General features: G+C 41.1%; 1 protein-coding gene across 1 annotated transcript in view; it reads right to left on the bottom strand.

The window, feature by feature from the left end:
- The window catches only part of LOC126484339 (1-acylglycerol-3-phosphate O-acyltransferase ABHD5-like), a 103259-nt gene that overhangs the window by 42254 nt on the left and 42083 nt on the right, over positions 1 to 18922 (bottom strand). The window contains exon 6 of the mRNA XM_050107792.1: positions 3255 to 3372. Coding sequence (XP_049963749.1) covers positions 3255 to 3372 — 118 coding nt within the window. The remainder of the gene's footprint in view (positions 1 to 3254; positions 3373 to 18922) is intronic.

The following is an 18922-nucleotide window of genomic DNA, read 5'->3' as shown; positions in this document are numbered from 1 at the left end:
CTACAGATCATTATAGGGAGATATCAGTAATTGTTACATGACTTAGATACTATCGTTGACTTATAAACAAATATAAATTCTGTACTAATTATAAATATCTGGAAGAAGAAGTACTAGGATACTTAAAGTATTTATTTGGCTCTATTCAAAAACATATTAGCAAAGCCCGCTCTTAATTAATACCAAAATAATTACCTGCTTTGTGTAAAATATTGTTTGTGTAACTATATCTGTTAATTACATTATTTAAACCAATATGTGGCAGAAGGAACTGTTAAAAAGAAGGAATTTTTTGATGTATTTCGATAATTGAATGAGTTGTTTTAATTGTAATTTCTGTAACTTAAACATCGAACAATGTATAGTTTCAGTGCCTATTATTGTGAAGATATATAAAGGACCAATTTTTGGTCCTGAGACAGTTAGTCCATGGCCGATCTTCAGATGTGAAACATGTATTGGTTAGATTAACAACAATGCATCAACTTAACAGTGGAGTAAGTGTAACAAAAATAGGCTGTTTGTTAGAACAATTGATGACAATGTCTGTTTAAAAATAGTGTCACATGTACCATATTATTCTGCAAGAACTTTACATTTATGTGATTACTCTGCTATTCACAATTAAGTGCCTGGCAGAGGGTTCAATGAATCACCTTCAAGCTGTCTCTCAACCGTTCAACTCCTGGACAGCGAGCGGGAGAAACGAGCACTTAAATTTTTCTGTGCGAGCCCTGATTTCTCTTATTTTATAGTGATGATCATTTCTCCCTATGTAGGTGGGTGCCAACAGAATGTTTTTGCAATCGGAGGAGAAAACTGATTCCTCTTATTTTATCGTGATGATCATTTCTCCCTATGTAGGTGGGTGCCAACAGAATGTTTTTGCAATCAGAGGAGAAAACTGGTGATTGAAATTTCATGAGGAAATCCAATCACAATGAAAAACGCCAGTAAGACGATCCAATTAATAGTTTAGTCCGATTGTCAAGAATAACCTCTACCCATAGTATTTCGCAGGAACTATCTACTCCAATTTCACTACAAGGCAAACTACTTCTGACAACAATACATACTCCACCACCACCTGTATTTAATCTATCCTTTCTGAACACTGTAAGATCGTTTGAAAAAATTTCGGCTGAATTTATTTCTTTAGCCAGTTTTCTGTACCTATAACTGCTTAAGCTTCAGAGCTTTCTATTAGGGCTTGGAGCTCTGTTTCTCTCCCAACACAGCTACGACAATTTACAACTAAAATGCTGATTGTTTCTACAACTATCTTACTATGTTTTACCTGCCCCTTTTAGACGGATGCCCTTTCTGTGGTTTCCTGGGACCCTCTAACCTAAAAAACTGCCCAGTCCCTTCCACGCAGGCCTCACTACCCTTGTAGCCGTCTCCTGTGTTTAGAGGATGCCTGACCTTTTAAGTGGAACCCAGAAACCCACCACCTGATTGCACAAGTCAAGAAATCTGCAGCCTACACAGTCACAGAACTGCCTGAGCCTCTGATTCAGATGCTCCACTCAGCTCTGCACCAAGGGACCGCAGTCGGTTCTATCAACGATGCTGCAGATGGTGAGCTCCGCCTTAATCTCAGAAGCAACACGCAGTCTTTACCATTTCCACTAGCCACCCAAAACCAGAGAGAATCTCTTCCGATCCAAAGCGACACACGTCATTGGTACTGACACGGGCCACCACCTGCAGTTGGCTGCACCCTGTACTTTTCATGGCATCCGAAAGCACCCTTTCCACATCCGGAATGATTGCCCCTCGGTACGCACAATGGCTTTGTTCCCTTCCTCGGCAGCCATGTTCCTAAGGGGCCCCATTACATGCCTAACATTGGAGCTTGCAACCACCAGCAAACCCACCCTCTGTGAATGCCCAAACCCTGTGGGCCGAAAAGCTACTTCTGGAACAGGGTGGACGACTGCATCTGGTTCAGAGACTTCGTCAGCCACAGATAACGCCCAAAACCTGTTCATCAAACGAACCAGGGAGGCCCTACGATCGGCCCCACAGAAAGTCTTTCACTGCCTGCCAGACTTTTGAATGATCTCCCACTCGACTGCAGGTAAGGGGTCAACCTCAGCACAGGCAGTACTCAGGGCGGGCACAGCAGTGTATCGATCGGGGGACACGTGCGTCGTGCGCAATGTCCCTTGCATCCCCGCGTCCAACCCTCCACAGTGATGACCCTTGGCAGCAGCCTCAAGCTGTGTAATGTAAGCCAACACTGCCTAGAGCTGTGAGCGAAGGGTCACAAACTCAGCTCGCATTTGTACACAGCAATCACAGTGCCTATCCATTTCTGAACTCGCTCCTGTTTGAAACTCATAAAGATATGTAATAAACAAATGGTGTACTTGACTTATTAGCAGCAGGAGCTCGCGGTGCTCTCTCACTGACAGTGTAACTGAAAATGCACATGTATATGTACATGTAAATTTAAACTGTGTGGTTAGGTTTTCTACTGCTCATAGATGTTCAATATTGCTATTGTAGCAGTATGCTGATGTTGCCTGCAACCTATTAATGAGGCTTATCAACATTTACCAACAGTGAACTGCCAATATATTTGTGTAAGATTGGGGGAGTTGTCAACAGTGAAAGTAAAGAACTGTGAAACGCAATTGTGCAACTGTCAGCTACATCATTTACAGTAGTTAATGTTGAAATTCCACCCCCTCATTTTTCAGCTAGTATAACAATGCAGTACATTGACATCAAGGACTATCACCGAAGAAATAAAGCAGGCGAACGTCACAAGTTCTGTTGTTCCAAAGTAGCAACCTGGATGTCTGAAGTGGAACTTTGGCCAAAAGCTACGATTTTTTGACTTCACTACATGCTTGTCCACTGCTCATAGCCTCTCCTACTTGGTGAGTAATGTTTGGCATCATGTACGTATTACATTCCACAAAAGAAAGGAAGGTTGGGGCTTAACTTTCCACGGGCAACAAAAACACAAAAGAAAGTCAATAACGTCCGTTTTGAAGAGCTACCATAGAATTCAGTTTAATGATTGCAAGGAAGCTAAATATGGTTGTCAGAATTAAAATAAGACTGCATGGTCAATAGGTTCTTTTGTAAAGGTAATTTCTTTTTCTTCTTTTTCCTTACAAAGAATATTAGTTCAGATATTTTGCACAAATTATATATTCACCTTATTTTCAGCCAGTGCTGTGACCCGGTAAACAACAGTAATACTACAAATGCATGACATTGCATGCTACACTACTTACGTAGGATATTGAGCATTGCATTGGTAAATGTACTGAGGGATCAATTTGACGTCATCTGAGAGCGCTGTTTCAAATTTTCTCGTAATATCTGGTCTTGCCTTTTCAATTAGCCACTGACCTGAAATGATTATTAATTCTTATTGCAAAATCAAACTGAGAGCTATAACTCCATTATATTTACACAGTGGCATTTAAATTTAAAACAGTTAAACAACCATGTATCTACCAATACTCATCACTGGACCTGTATCTGAAATCAGATATTTCTCATAAAAGTGCAAACAAAACAAGCTATTTTATCACAATATTGTGCTAATGATGTTTGTATCCATTCACTTGACCAAGAATTAGTTTTGCAAACAGTTATCTTCTTACTCAGAGAGCTATTCAATATGATGAGCTTAATATATAGTGTTCAAACAAATTTTAACATCTTTAATACCAGATGGTGTATTCTAATTCTGAAATTTCATAACACTTGAGAATGTAAGCCCCTGCTAGTTATTTATAGCATAGTCCATGGATCATGGCTGCAACCTCTCATTATGATGTGGAGAGAATCTAAGAAGTATAGCGATACGACACCAGTTTACATATTAGTCTTTTATGTAAACCTTAAAATACATTTATAACAACAAAAACCATCAATTATTGATGAAATTATTTAATTGGATAATTAAAACATATACTCATCATGCGTCAGCAGAGCGCACACATAAAAGACTATTGTAATTGGCAAGCTTTCGGAGCCAGTGGCTCCTTCTTCAGGCAGAAGGGTTGAAGGGGAAGGGGAAGGTAGAAGGGTGAAAGGTGAAGAAAAGGACTGGGGAGGCTGCGAAAAAGGGGTAGATTTTGGGAAAGTCACCCAGAACTGCGGGTCAGGGGAGACTTATCATATGGGATGAGAAGGAAAGACTGATTGTTGGGGACTCTTTCTAGATCTCGCCAATCTTTTTCCTTCACTCTTCTTCCTTCCCCTTCCCCTTCAACTCTTCTCCCTGAAGATGGAGGCACTGGCTCCGAAAGCTTGCCAGTCACAACAGTCTTTGATGTGTGTGTACTGCTGCCACTTAAAATATGAGAGTCATCCACAAAGTAAGTTCCGTTTCTATTTCTATCTGTGGCAGCGCTACGATCGCAGTTCCGAGCATGCGCGGCAGTTACTCCGACTCAAGGAGAAGACATGTGCGCCATTTCCAGATCGCTGCTGCCAATGTGTGCTTTGTGGTGCTTCTTTATAATGTCAGCCGTAATTGAAAATGTCGCCGCGTGTGAAATCAGATTTGTGATTCGTTTCCTAAATGCAGAGAAAGTTAAACCAAAGGAAATGCATCGGCAAATCTGCGAGGTTTTCAGACAAAATGCTATGAGTGATTCAGTGGTTAGAAGATGGGTCAGACTGTTCAAAGAAGTACGTGATCAAGTGCACGAAGAAGAACAAAGTGGACGCTCCTCTGTGGTTACTGATGAACTGGCTCACACAATTGAAGAGAAGATTAAGCACAACCGTAAGTTTACACTTAGTGCCTTTGCTATGGAAGTTCTGCAAATCTCATGATCACTAATTCATGAAATTGTTACTGAAATTTCAAAACCTTAGCTCACATTGGGTACCCAAAATTCTTACTGAACAACACAATAAACAACGTATGGGCAGTGCACTTCAGGTTTTGACACGCTACAATGAAGAAGGTGGTGGTTTTCTTTATCAGATAGTCACGGGGGATGAAATTTGGGTATCGTATGACACCTCTGAAACAAAACTGCAATCAATGGAATGGAGGCACACTTCATCCCCAACGAAGGTTAAGCCTAAGCAAATCTTGACACCTCGAAAAGTCATGTGCACCATTTTTTGGGACAGAAAAGGCATTTTGCTCACTGATTTCTTACCATGGGGCCAAATGATCAATGCAAATGGTTACTGCAAAACCATTAAGAAATTGCGCCATGCAATACAGAACAAGCACCGAGCATTACTGTCAAAAGGTGGTGTTTTTTTACATGATAATGCCCAACTTCACATGGCGAATGTGACCAAACAACTCTTACAGCAGGGACGGCCACGGTGTGCCAAACTGCACGCGTGTACAGATGTGCTGCATGCATGCCGTCCAGGGCTCGGTCCGCCTCGCCACTACTCGGCTTTCCTCGGTCTTTCGCGGCACTGCTCAGTACGGCGCGACATTAGACTAGCTGTGCGATGCGACATCTTTTCATCCGGCATAGGGTGCATTAGTTGATTCGTAGTGGCAGCCATGTTTATTCCTCGCTATTTGTTAGCGATTTGTAGGAAGCTTATAAGTACTGTACAGTGGTTGTTGCAATGGAACACACGCTCACAAAGAGGTGGCGTAGTGACACGTCCTGAGCCTTCAGAGCAGAATGGGAATTGCAATATTTTTTTTCGAAGAGAAGAATGAAAATTCTCAATGTCTATTATGCAGTCACATACTCGCCGGGCACCGCAAATTTGCAATAGAACAGCATTATAACACCACACACAAAGAACTTAATGATTTAGTTGGGTTGATAGATCAAACAAGTTGGCAGAATTAAGAAGACGTAGTGTTATGCAGCGAGACGGACCGAATGCGAGTACCACTTACAAATCTTTGTGTTTCTGATGTTTGTATTTGTACATATTTGCCGTTAGAATTCGAATTTAGAGTTCACTCAATTTTTGTTTCCTTTTTTTAGCCTGCAACCGAACGTAGCGACCTATCTTTAAGAGCAAGCTACAAAATAGCACTCAAAATTGCAAGAGCGAATAAGCCTTTCAGTGATGGTGATTTCATCAAGGAGTGTATTGTTGAGGCGGCAGAACTCTTGACGCCACTGGAAGTAAAGAAGTTTAGTGAAATTAGTCTTTCCAGACAGACAATAGCTCGCCGCATAGCTGGTACAGCAGCGGATGTCTACAGGTGGTTAATCGATAGTGCCTGCAAGTTTATTGCACTCTCGATTGCTTTGGATGAGTCGACCGACATTTCGGACACAGCAAAACTAGCGATTTACGTTGGTGGAGTCGACACAAATTTGCACGTGAAGGAAGAACTGTTGGATTTAGTACCAATGAAACACACAACGAGGGGTACCGACTTGCTAAAAGCAGTTGAAGAGGCAGTTGAAGCCGTTGGCCTGAATTGGAAAATGTTAGTTTCAGTCACCACAGATGGAGCGCCAGCAATTCATGGTGCTCAAAATGGGCTTGTAGCATTGTTGCGTAAAAAACTAGGACAATCGACAGAAGATTTGTACGGAATTCATTGTTTTGTACACCAAGAAGCTCTTTGTGCTAAGTATGCAAATTTGGAGCACGTGATGAAGTTGGTAGTCACCATAGTACATTTTTTGAAGTCACATGGCTTAGTACACAGTCAGTTTCAACAGTTTCTCATGGAATTGAATGAAGAGTACGGAGATGTTATTTACCACTGGGAAATACATTGGTTAAGTCGAGGATCATGCCTCGAAAGATTTTTCAATTTAAGACTCACTATTGTTGAGTTCCTGAAGGAAAAAGGAAAGGCAGAGCCAAAATTAGAAGATCCAAAATGGATTGCAGACCTTGTCTTTTTAGTTGATCTGACTGCACACTTGAACGCTCTCAATAAGACTTTGCAAGGTGAGTAGTAGCTTATTTCTGATCTGATGAAAAAAGTGGATGCATTTAATGATATACTCGAATTGTGGAAGGAACAACTCATGAAAATGAATACCACCCATTGCCCTACGCTCTCTAAAGACAGAGAGAACGCAACTTCTGATGAATTCATTTCTGTGTTGGAGGAACTACAGGCACAATTTTCTAAACGTTTTCAGGACACTGCCAGTCTGCCTCAGCAAACACTGGCCCACAGGTTGCTATAGTACAAGTCAGACTCCAGGCAGCTACAAATGGATACAGCTGCGAGCTGCTCGTCACTCACGCCAATGTGTGGTGGTCAATGGTTCTACTTTGACGAATTATATGACTTGTTCCACTAATAACATTTTCACATTTTCCTTTACTCAGAGACATTGTTCAAACCAAACAGCTCCTCTGGCTCTATATACACTCCTAAGGACTGACTGTGTAACCCATTGCAGGGGTGGTGTGGGTGCTTATGTTTGCTCTGATCTAAAATCAAAGGTAGTAAGTACACTGGATGCAAATGGTGAAAGGGAAGCAGAGTTCTTGTTTCTTTCAAAATAAATGTATCTAATCATAAATCTTTAATTGAAATAATATTTAAACCATCAAAATTGATGCTTTATCATCCTTCCCATCAGCACTGTCCTCACTAGTGCCACAGAATGAGCAGATAATCATTAGGGATGAAACAAATACAGACCTGCAGTTAAAAATCTCATTCTGCAGAGAATTTAAGCAGACTGTTCCACTTCAAATATGTGAGTATCAAACCTCTGGAGATAACCCATCACACACCAAACAGTCACACCTTTATACATATAATTACAAAGATGACATAAAATAATTCACGCTAGTCAGACTTCTGCTCCAGAACTTTCTGCTGACAGTGTTACAGTTTTAATGTACTCAGTGCAGACCACAAGAGGAAAATCTCACACAGTAACCTACAGAGACTTAAAAATATTTAACATCATGCCCTACAAATGACTGTTCAGATATTCCATGACAGGATAAAAGCAATGAGATGGCATTAGATGCTCAAGTCTGAGAATTTAGTCGCAGGCATATTGCATTCTATGAAAAATGTGCCTCTAACGTTCTGTCCACATATAGAGAGTTCACCCACAACTGACAACAGAACTACTCCAAATAATGAATAAATGTTATTCTGCACACAGAAGTTTCAAGCAAAACCCAACTTTTCAACTATATGAAGTTAGCGGCAAAACAAAGTGAAGTGCAGCACACCTTCCACAATCACAGAAGCTAGCCATGCCAGGTCTGTTGTACACAGTGTGATGAATTCTGTAGCACTGCGGAAAATACTGCACACCTTCAGCATAGTAAAAGCAAACTCTGATATTCTTTTTCAAGCCTCTGTTGATTGAGTGAAGGATTTTTTCCCAATAGCAGTCAATTTTCAATTTGTAATAAGTTATCAGCCACAATGTGGCAATTTCTTGCCAAATGCATTTTTCTTAAAACATTTTTCTACATGTCCAGTACAGAAAGTAATCACAAGAATCCCTTCTGGAGCAGTAAATGACAAAGTCATCATGCCTTGTAAGTCCAAAATGTTTCAAGACTTGATTAATAAAAAACAGAAACGTTAAGACGGTGGTTTCAATGCTTAAGCTGTTTACGCAGTCTCTTCACACATGAGTAAACACACAGAACATTCATACAACCAAGTGAAACTAACAAAAACGTCCTTCTTTACGAGGTTATTCAACTTCTGTGTCACAATCACCTTCTTTGGTCTCAGTGAACTGTCAGAGGCCCATTCTGAACTTTCTTGTTTTTGGTACATTCATATTTTAACACCAAGTCTCAAAACCCATTATGACTTTTTTGCAGGAAAGAACTGTCTGCATTTTGCATTTCAATCAAGTCGCAGTAGATGTCCATGTGTCGCTGTTTTTGTTCAGGTGACACGGTGTGCAGGACAAACTTTGCACACACTTTTCTCTTCATCAAAACATTCTGGAGACTATACTGAATACTTGATTTTGACATGTTCAGTTCATTGTTCCATTGCAATACAACAACACTGATGCACTATAGCTGCAAGTCCACTACTTAACATTTCTTGCTCACAACGGATTGGTTGAATGTGCATTTGTTGTTTACAGTTGCTAGTTGAAACTGTCACAGTAGTTACTGCACCCACATTGTTTAGCCATCAGGAATAAAACCAATATCAGCACTTTTTGGATGGACAGTGTAGGTATGATTACAAACATTGTCGATACTATTATTGCAGCCCTCACAGACATCTTCAATCTTTCTCTTGTTAGTCATACACACTCTACTAAGTGGAACCACAGCTTAATTCAACCAGTATTTGCAAATAACCCAAAATCAAAAAGTGATTATAAGTCAATCAGCATACTACCTGCAGTATCTAAAATCTCGGAGTACAGTGTTCATAAACAGGTGACGCATTATCTCAAATCTCATAAAATCCATGATAAATCCTATCAGGATCAATTAGAGGGCCCAAACCAGATGAAGTGGTAGTTCCCCACATGGGGTGGTGTCCAGAAGTCCCCAAGCAGGAAAAAAGGTGGGTTAGGTGACGTGGGTGGGGAGCGGAGGGGTGGGGGGGAGGAGGGGGTGTTTGATCAATGTGGTCAAGTCAACATAGCTAAATGGCTTGCCTGGAGGAAGATAACGTAGCAAATGGTAATCACTGAGGTTGACTAGGTACAAAGAGGAACTAGTTCACTCACAACATCTGTATGAACCGAAGTGCAGATCTCTCCAGATGTCCTCCTGGGACCAGCACAGTTCTGATCACATGCACAAAAACCACAGAACATTGGAAAGTGGTTACTAGTGAAGTAGGTTTCTTGGAGAACAAAGAAAACTGAAGAAGAAGAGGAAATACGGTGTTGCAGTTCCTGCAGATGACAGCAGCACCCATTACAATTCCACTGAATGATCACGCGACTGGTGACCCCGGTTAGGCGAGAAGAACCCCGGAGGACCGGTCATGCCACAGCATCACAGCCTGTCATCAGTGAGGATGGAAACACATCCGCATACATCGGTTCAGGAGCCGAATGTGTAGGGAGATCTGGCACTTCCGGGGACAATAGAGGAGCATTGTCCTGATTCTCATCCTTCTTCTTCTTTTCCTTCGTAACCTTTGGTGCGCACGATTCATTCAAGGGTCTATCAGCATTGAGCATGGGGACAGTTGAAGAGCAGACAGCTCTGGGACCCAAAGGCCATGGCTCGTTCAGCCACTGTTTGGTGTCAGGCCTTCAGTATAGATGTTGAAAGAACAGAGAGATTCGGAGAAGGATCCCTGTCACTGGTAGATGTCGAAGAAAGAGAGTGCTTTCTGACTAGATGTGTGAAGTGGTTCCTGAAGAAGGTACCACAGGAACTGTGGGAGAGGTGGGTGCGGAGCATCTAGTTTGGGAAGGTTCAGGTGGGGGCGGAGGGGAAAGGGGGGGGGGGGGGGGTATAGGTTATGATGTTAGCAAAACTGATCATTATATCCACAGGGTGTAGGCGTTCATATTTCTTCCATGCCTCAGTATACAACAGATGATGAACAGATTTGTATTCCTGGACCTCCTGTTCTTTCCTGAAAACTGGGCAAACTGCAAATGTGGAGGGTGACGGTTTGTGCAGGTGACACAGAAAGGTGAATGTTCCCAAGGACTACCTTCATGGAGTGATCATCCACAACTGCCCATTCTGGGCCCACCATGCAGTGGGAAGACATATGCCTCATGTGCAAACATCTGAAGCACCTCATAGCTGGCACAATATATGGTTTCACATGACATATGTGCACCATGACCTTAACATTCTCCAAAAAGATATTCCCTTCAAATGCTAACATAAAGGCACCTCCATCTGTATGATTATTTGTGAACCCTTTTGTACACACCTTATAAAATGTATGCCTCACTGTAGGAGATTAGTCTGGAGCTCCTCATCTGTTTAGAGTGTAAGATGCCTGTGGAAGATAGTTCCTTTGACCACTGTCAAAGTTTTATGCAGGGTAGTGTCACTGGTATGACACCTAGATGATCACATGTGTGAATAGCTGCAGATTGGGCAGCAGAGGAAGTTTTAATTAATAGTGAACCATATTGCATAGCCCCCCGAGACTTGACTTCCCCAAATCTGTTTTCAATGTTCTGGAGAAAAAAAAAAAAAAAAAAAGATTTCATTGCAGTAAAAGTATTCCCATCAGACCAAGTACATATTAAGTACTGGGTGAAGTATTTTGCTCCCAAACATTTGGCTTCTCCCTCTTTCCATGGTGTAACCTTTGAAAGAGATGCCATGGGGTCATATCTCTCTGCATTATAATAACCTTTCCCATCTGAAAAGACTGCTGCGGGCTTGTAACGGTTCCGCTTGCTTTATTTCTTCATTTGTTGTCCTCAGTGTTGACGTATTTGCAGAAAAAACATGGAGTGGATGTGCAGTACTGTCTACTGTAAATGATGTAGCCGACAGATGCACAATTACGTTTCACAGTCTTTTATTTTCACTTTTCACAGCCCCCCCCCCAATAACACACAGTTATATATGGCCAGTGCACTATTGTTTAACTTTCCATAAGCCTCATTAATAGTTTGCAGGCCAACATCCACATACTGCTACAATAGTTTCCTGTTGAACATCTACAAGCATTAAAACCTAACCACAAACTTCACAGTTCTTGAAATCCAGTACATAAGGAGCAGACACTGTCATCGATTTTACACACAGTCTAATTGTTTAACACTTATTCCACAGTTAAGTTGAAGCATTGTTGCTGATCTAACCAACAAAGGTTACTCGTCTGAAACTCGGCCATGGACTGACTGTCTCGTGACCAAAAATCGGGCCCTTATATATCATCACAATAATAAATACTGAAACTACGCATTGTTCAAAGTTAAATTTACAGAAATTACAGTTAAAACTTAACTCATTAAATTAACTGAATACATCGAAAAATTGTGTCTCCTTAACAGATTCTTCTACTGCAAGAGTTAGGCCAAATTATTTAAATCATGAAATTAAGAAATATCTTTATGCAAACAATGCTTTTGACAAAACTGACAAATACTTGGGCATTAATTAAGGGCTGGCTTTGCTAACGTGTTTATGAATACAGCTAAATAGATACTTTAAGATAACTAGTATTTCGTCTTCCAAATGTTTATAATTAGTACAGAATTTATATTTGTTTATAAGTCAACAACAGAATTTAAGTTACAAAACAATTACTGATTTTGCCCTATAAGATACTAACTACGAATAGTTGAAATAAATTAGAAAATCAATTACATACATAAAACTGAGCACAAAATTAGATATGGTGTTATCTTCTTTAAAACTGAGGGCCGACCTTTCTCTTTTATGAAAAATGCAGATTATATTCACGTATGTTAATGGTAATTAGTTAAAAATGAAAAAATGAATTTTAATGAGGCAGATGGCAAAACATGTGGGGAAGTAAAATTGTCCCAGCTTCCTTCATCACAGGCTCACGGTCACCACCTGAAGAAAGCTGAATTAGCTTTGTGTGTGAATCTTCTGCTATGGTAACACCCACTCCAAATAGGAACTCTCCCCACAGGTTTCATCCGACTGCAGCAATGCTTACCTGGTCACTAAACCACTGCCCGGAGCCCTGTGCTCCAGCCATTATGGGCACAAACTCCTTGGCTTGCGTGGAATGTTTCCAGCTCAGGCATCAACATTGCAATTCCTGCATGGTCAGGAAAATACGACCGTGCAAATACTTAATGACCTCCCCCACAACAAAATGGCTACTATGCTGCATTTTTGACATAGTACCTTTGCAAGAAACGAAGGGTGCAAAGAAAAAAGGCAAAAGAGGTGGAAGATACATCACACGGGGTGACCTTCCCTGTACGATCCACAATTCTGTAAAATTTGGAAAAAGAATAGCAAGTCAAGCCCAATAAGGGGACCGTACAGTTAAGAATGAAAAGTTGTAGACTGTCAGACGGGAAGAAAATGAGTGTCCAAAATTACAAACCAGACACAAGCACAATCAGTGCCAAGAAGACTACCCAAGGGTAAGGCAGAGAGGAATAAAAAATAGGGAAGGATAGCCTTGCATCAAGGAAATGGAAGTAACATTGTAAGGGCTGGGACAATCTGGTGGCCAAGCACGCACTATGGCCAGCTAGGCATAGTCTGAGTGCTATGAGGGCTTGACAAGGAAAAACACTGTGGGTAGGATAAGGGTTGAAGAGTGGTGCCCCAAGGTGGCAGTAGGACGTCAACAGCAGAGTACTGCAACACACTATGTTTGACTGGTTAGGACTCACCTGCTAAAAGGTAATCGAGTCACTTGTGGCCAGCCCCATAATGCTCTGCTTGGGCACATACCGGCTCTTTGTCTGTTGTCCGGATTCTGACAAGCCAATAACCGAGTATGACAGGTCTTGGCTGACTTCTCACTGTCGCTCGCCTTGACTAACTGCACTACACAAATCCAATGACTCTCTCTCTTCTCTCTGCCCTTCCTTCCTCTCATAGATAAGATGTATTTCCAAACAGAAGATTTATTCTGCTGCCTTTAACAGGAATCTATGTGCATATTAAATAAATACTGCACCTACTATTAACAGGAACCTACGTGCACATTAAGTATAGGGCCACACATGAAATCTAGAAGACAACTGTCTATATAAAGAAAACATACAAACATTATTATGTACATTCACAGCTGTAATTTTGCACCTGTTTGCCAGACAAGAAAATTTATAGTTACAGTTTATCAGTAGTAATCACCAACTCTTTCTGATTTAGTTGGCTGTGATGATTTGTTAATAAAGTGTTAGCTTTACTAAAGCACCATTGGCTAGTTGTACTCATTGCTGGCAATTTAAAATACACCCTACAACTGACTCTTCATAGATCCTTTTCATCTTTGTTTCATAACTTTATGATGTGCTTGTCATCTCCGGGATGCATTACAATACAAAGATCTCCTTCACCTGCTGTAGAAGTTTTGTCATGCTTCCTCTCCTTGAAACAGCATCTCTTTCTGGGTGATTATGATTCTGCACTTGAAGCCTCTATTTTAACAATCAACGGAGCAATGTAAAACAAAACTGATGTGGAAATTACGAAGATAAGTCCAGGAAAAAAGTTACAGTAATTAAATATTCTTCTTCTTTTTCTTCTTCTTGTTCCTCTTCTTCATCTTCCTCTTTCATTAAATCTGTTCTCAAACAGGTATCAAATGGAAGCCCTCCATGACACACTGTTCTGAACATCCTCCTTCATTTGCTTGTAGCTTCTTCACTCTTCACATCTGTTAGCATTCCAAACCTCCTTCTTCCCCTCCATCTTTTTCCTTGTACTTTCCTCTCCACGATTCTCTGTGCAGACAATTCCTATGTAATATGTGGCCGATCCAAGACATTTTCCTCTTCATCATCCCATGCATCTAAATTTACACAGAACTCTGCAAGCCAACATTCTGTGCATTGTGGAGGGAACCCTGTACCGCTACTAGTCATTTCCTTTCCTGTTCTACACACAAGTAGAACAAGGGAAAAATGACTGTCTATATGCCCCCGTATGAGCCATAATTTCTCAAATCTTATCTTCATGGTCCTTACATGCAATGGATGAGGGCAGCAGTAGAATCGTTCAGCAGTCAGCTTCGAATAACAGTTCTCCATATTTTCTCAATAGTGTTCCTTGAAAATAACATAGCTTTCCCTCCAGGAACTGCCACTTGAGTTCTCAAAGCATCTCTGTAATGCTTAAGTGTTGTCCGAACCTACCAGTAAAAAATGTAGCAGCCCGCCTTCATTGTCTTCCTTCAATCCGACCTGTTATGGATCCCAAACACTCGAGCAGTACTGAAGAACAGGTCACACCAGCCTCCTATATGCGGTCTCCTTTACAAGTGAACACTCATTCCCAAAATTCTCCCAATAATTGAAGTCGACCATTCACCTTCCCTATCTCAGTTCTCATATGCTCTTTCCATTTCATATTGCTTTGCAACATTATGCCTACATATTAAAACAACTTGCTTGTGTCAAAAAGGACACTAGTAATACTGGAACTGAACATTACAGGTTTGTTTACTTCCTACTCATCACCTTTAACTTACATTTTTCCACATTTAGAGCTAGCTGCCATTCATCACACCAACTAAAAATTTTGTCCAAGTCATTTTGTATCTTCCTATAGTCGCTCAACTTCAGCACCTTGCCACCCACCACAGAATCATCACCAATCACAGATTGCTGAAACCTATCCGCCTGGCAGTCCGGGCATGGCTTATCTGCAGTCACAAGAACTGCCTTGTCTAGTATGCTGAAGGTCTCACCAAGGCCTTCACAGATCCAGTCTGTAATTAGATCTCCCATGCGATTTCCCCACACACTCCCAATCCTCCCACCATTCTCAATAATCAACTACAAAGAAATGCCCTATTCATCAACCAGTATCACTCCAGCTTGGAACAGATGAAACACATCCTTCATAATGGCTTGATTACCTTGCACTGTGCACTGAAATGAAAGACACCCTACCCAACATCATTCCCACCCTTCCTAACCCAGTGTTTTGTTGCCCACCCAAACTCCACAACATTCTGGTCCATCCCTATGTCACTCCCAATCCCAACCACTTGCCACAAGAATCGTATCGCTGTGGGAGACCCAGGTGCAAGACCTGCCCAATCCACCCTTTCCTACTCCAGTTGTGTTACAGGCAGCATAGCCTACCTAATCAGAGCCCACGCCACCTGTGAAATCTGTCATGTTATATACCAGCTTTGCTGCAAACATTGCACAGGTTTTTATATTACTATGACTACCAACTAGCTGTCCACCAGTATGAACGACCACCACCAAACTGTGGCCAAGAGCATGGTAGACCACCCTGTGGAGCAACATGCAGCTGTACATAACTTGTTCAATTTCAATGGCTGCTTCACAACCTGGGCCATCACTCCACCATCAACTTTTCTGAACTGTACAGGTGAGAGTTATCCCTACGACACATTCCCCACTTTCAAAATTATTTTGGCCTCGAACTACTGTCCCCGCACCCTTCACCCAATAGTTCCCGCCTCCTCCGTGTTATGGCTTCCTCCCCATTCACATCCCCTCACTCTCATTGCATACCACCCTCTGCCAATGCACCCACCTGTCTTTCCCCTAGCCTGTTGCTCTCTTTGCCTCCCCCCCCCCTCCCCACAACCACCCTGCCCCATAGTCTCCCAACACTGCACCATGTAGTCTCATCATGCCTCCATCTCTCCATCTAGTCCCTGCCTGCTCTGTCAGACAGGGACTCTGCTATACCCCCCCCCCCCCCCCACCTCCCTGCCCCACTCCAGATTGCTGCTTTCATGCAATGTGACCATCGCATTTTGGTTCGCGCGGCTGGAGGTGGCAGTCGTGCGTGAGATGTGCTTGTCTGTGTGAATGTGTGTGTGTTTTCTTTTCTGAAGGAGGTTTTGGCCAAAAGCTAAATGTGCAACATTCTTTTCATTGTGCCTGTGTGCAACTCAGCATTTCATCTTTATGGTAAGTAGCTATCTATCCTTTCGTAATAGCCTTTTTATAAAAATACAACAAATATAGTATTTTATGAAATTTTATGACTCCATTCACAGGCAAACACTATGGAATATCACCACTGACTAGGAATTTCCAATTAAAATTATAAATCTTTGTAAAATTTGCTTGGATGATGATATAAGCAGAGTTTTGCAAAATGGAATGAAATCCAACTACTTTCAAAATAAAAGTGGACTAAAGCAAGGAGATGCTTTATCTCCTATTTCTCCTATTCTCTTTAGTGTAGTTTTGGAGAGAGAATACTAGTACCTGCTGGAAGCCTCCAAGGATCCAAGGCTATGCCACGGATTTGTTTGTACACCTTCCCTTCAAAGGAGAAGTAGCTGGCAGTTGTGTGCTAGGATTAGTTAGTAAGGTGTATGAGGTATGATGTAGTAAGTTTGGAGACTGAAGGAAGTTGGGAAAGGTAATGTTCAATAGGAGCAAGACCATGAAAATGAGGGATGTTGGCGTATAGGGAAGTGGCATCAACAGTGACAAGTACGGATCAAGGCGGTAAACTGACTGGGTTGGTGGATAGTTGGTGAAGGAAATTGTTGGTATCTTTGATCTGGGAGGCTAGACTTTGGATGATCAGTTGGAGTTGTTGATCAAGGAGGCCAAAATTCTTTTAAGTGCGGGCACAATAAGCAGCTACAGTGGGATGTGCAGGACTGTTGGGTTTGTGTATTTTGGGGACCATATAGGTGGGTGGGTGGGATGTCACAGGGGTAATGAGGGAAACGAATTCAGGGTAAATGTTATGGAAAGGACCTATGGGTTTAAGCAGGGATTGGAGGTTATGTTGGGCTTCTGAGAAGGGATCACTCTGGCAGAGTTTATAGGTGAGGAGTCAGATAACTGACAGAGGCCTTCTGCCAGACACTGTGGCATCTGCTGGTGACTTGACTGCATATAATGCCTTCCCTCATCCATTTACTAATAATCTCTTAAGTGAGGCAGGGGTCATACCTGACCTGCTAAAGACAGCCAGAAGAGTCGTAATCAAACTACACAGGGGGCAGTGTGGCATACACTGCAGTTTAATAAAGAGGGTGAATAGTTTTGTGAACTCATACAGTGATTTTGAATGTGTTCAAGAAGAGATGAGTGCAAATCTTATCCCTGGCAATTAACACATGTGAAACTGTTTTATTAAGCCTCGTTACACTGTAAGCATTGTGGAAAATGTGCAAAGTGATCACTAGTGGAACATTATTTTGACCTAAGATTTTGGGGATTGAAAATGGTTTGAGAACTCTCGAATAAGACAAAACACACTCCTCTTCCTATGGACAGAATTAGCTAATGTTTTGTCATCTGTCACTGATAGTTTACAAGAGCCTTGGCCCATTAAAACAGTGTACATATTGCAGTTTACATATTAGTCTGCTAATTTACCAATGTGTACTTCTATTTCCAGCTAATACAATGGGTTTTTTCTATTAAGTACTGGGGATAGGTAACTTGCTTGTCAGTTCAACACTTCTTTTCATTCACTCCACATAGCATCACTTTGCTCTCATTAAATAACAATTTAAAAAACAAACAGAAGCCCAACAAACCTATCAAAACTGTGTTTAAAGGAAGAAAATATTGACTGGGGAAGCTTAAATGTGGCAACCATATGTGCATTTTTTGATTTATCATGTCTTTTCCTGTCTGATTTGAGAATATTGAGGAACAAACAAATAATAATAAGTAATGATAATAGTATGTGATCAGTTTATACAAACTTCGGGTGCTTGACAATGGCTTTTTGCGTAAGATCCGTTCATTGTAAGTTAGACCGTGAGTAATTTTTCTGAAAATATTGCACTTCGTAGTTTGAATAATTCCAAAGCTTTGGTTCATACTGGACCTTTGATGTAATTTGTAACACAGAACCTTTAGCCTTGCCAACACACCATTTAAATGGAATAATAGCTTGCAACATAAATGAAACACAAGATTAAATAATATCACAGTATTGACAAAATATTATACTAAATTAAATTACACAGACACTTACATTAATTCTGTTGCTGCATGTAACTATGAGTACACCTAGTGAGATTGCGTCTCATAGAATAATGGCAGTGTGCCAAATAGTTATCTGCAGTGATGGCAGATATGTGTCCGATCAGGATGGCTTCCAGAACAAAAAAGGAGCCGTCTTCTCGGTAAGACAACTGAACTGCATAATTATTCTAATGTTTCAGCAGTTGCACAACACAATCAATAAAACTGCTTATACCAATTAGTATCTTATGTAATTCTTTATTTATATTCTGAACTTGTATCTACATTTTTGCTACATATGCATGCCTATCCTGCAAATGTGTCTTCAAAATTTTAGAATCAATAATGGACTTGTGGCAAAGCAAGCTGGAATCTCTTTACTTACTCTCTCGTTTTGCCATCTGCCTTCTTGAATTTATTTTATTTTCATTTTTGCCTAATTACCATTA

Source organism: Schistocerca serialis, chromosome 6, assembly GCF_023864345.2.
Source record: "Schistocerca serialis cubense isolate TAMUIC-IGC-003099 chromosome 6, iqSchSeri2.2, whole genome shotgun sequence".
NCBI classification, from domain to species: Eukaryota; Metazoa; Arthropoda; class Insecta; order Orthoptera; family Acrididae; genus Schistocerca; species Schistocerca serialis.
Note: the sequence above shows the minus strand (reverse complement) of the source record. Positions and strands in the feature narration are given on the sequence as shown.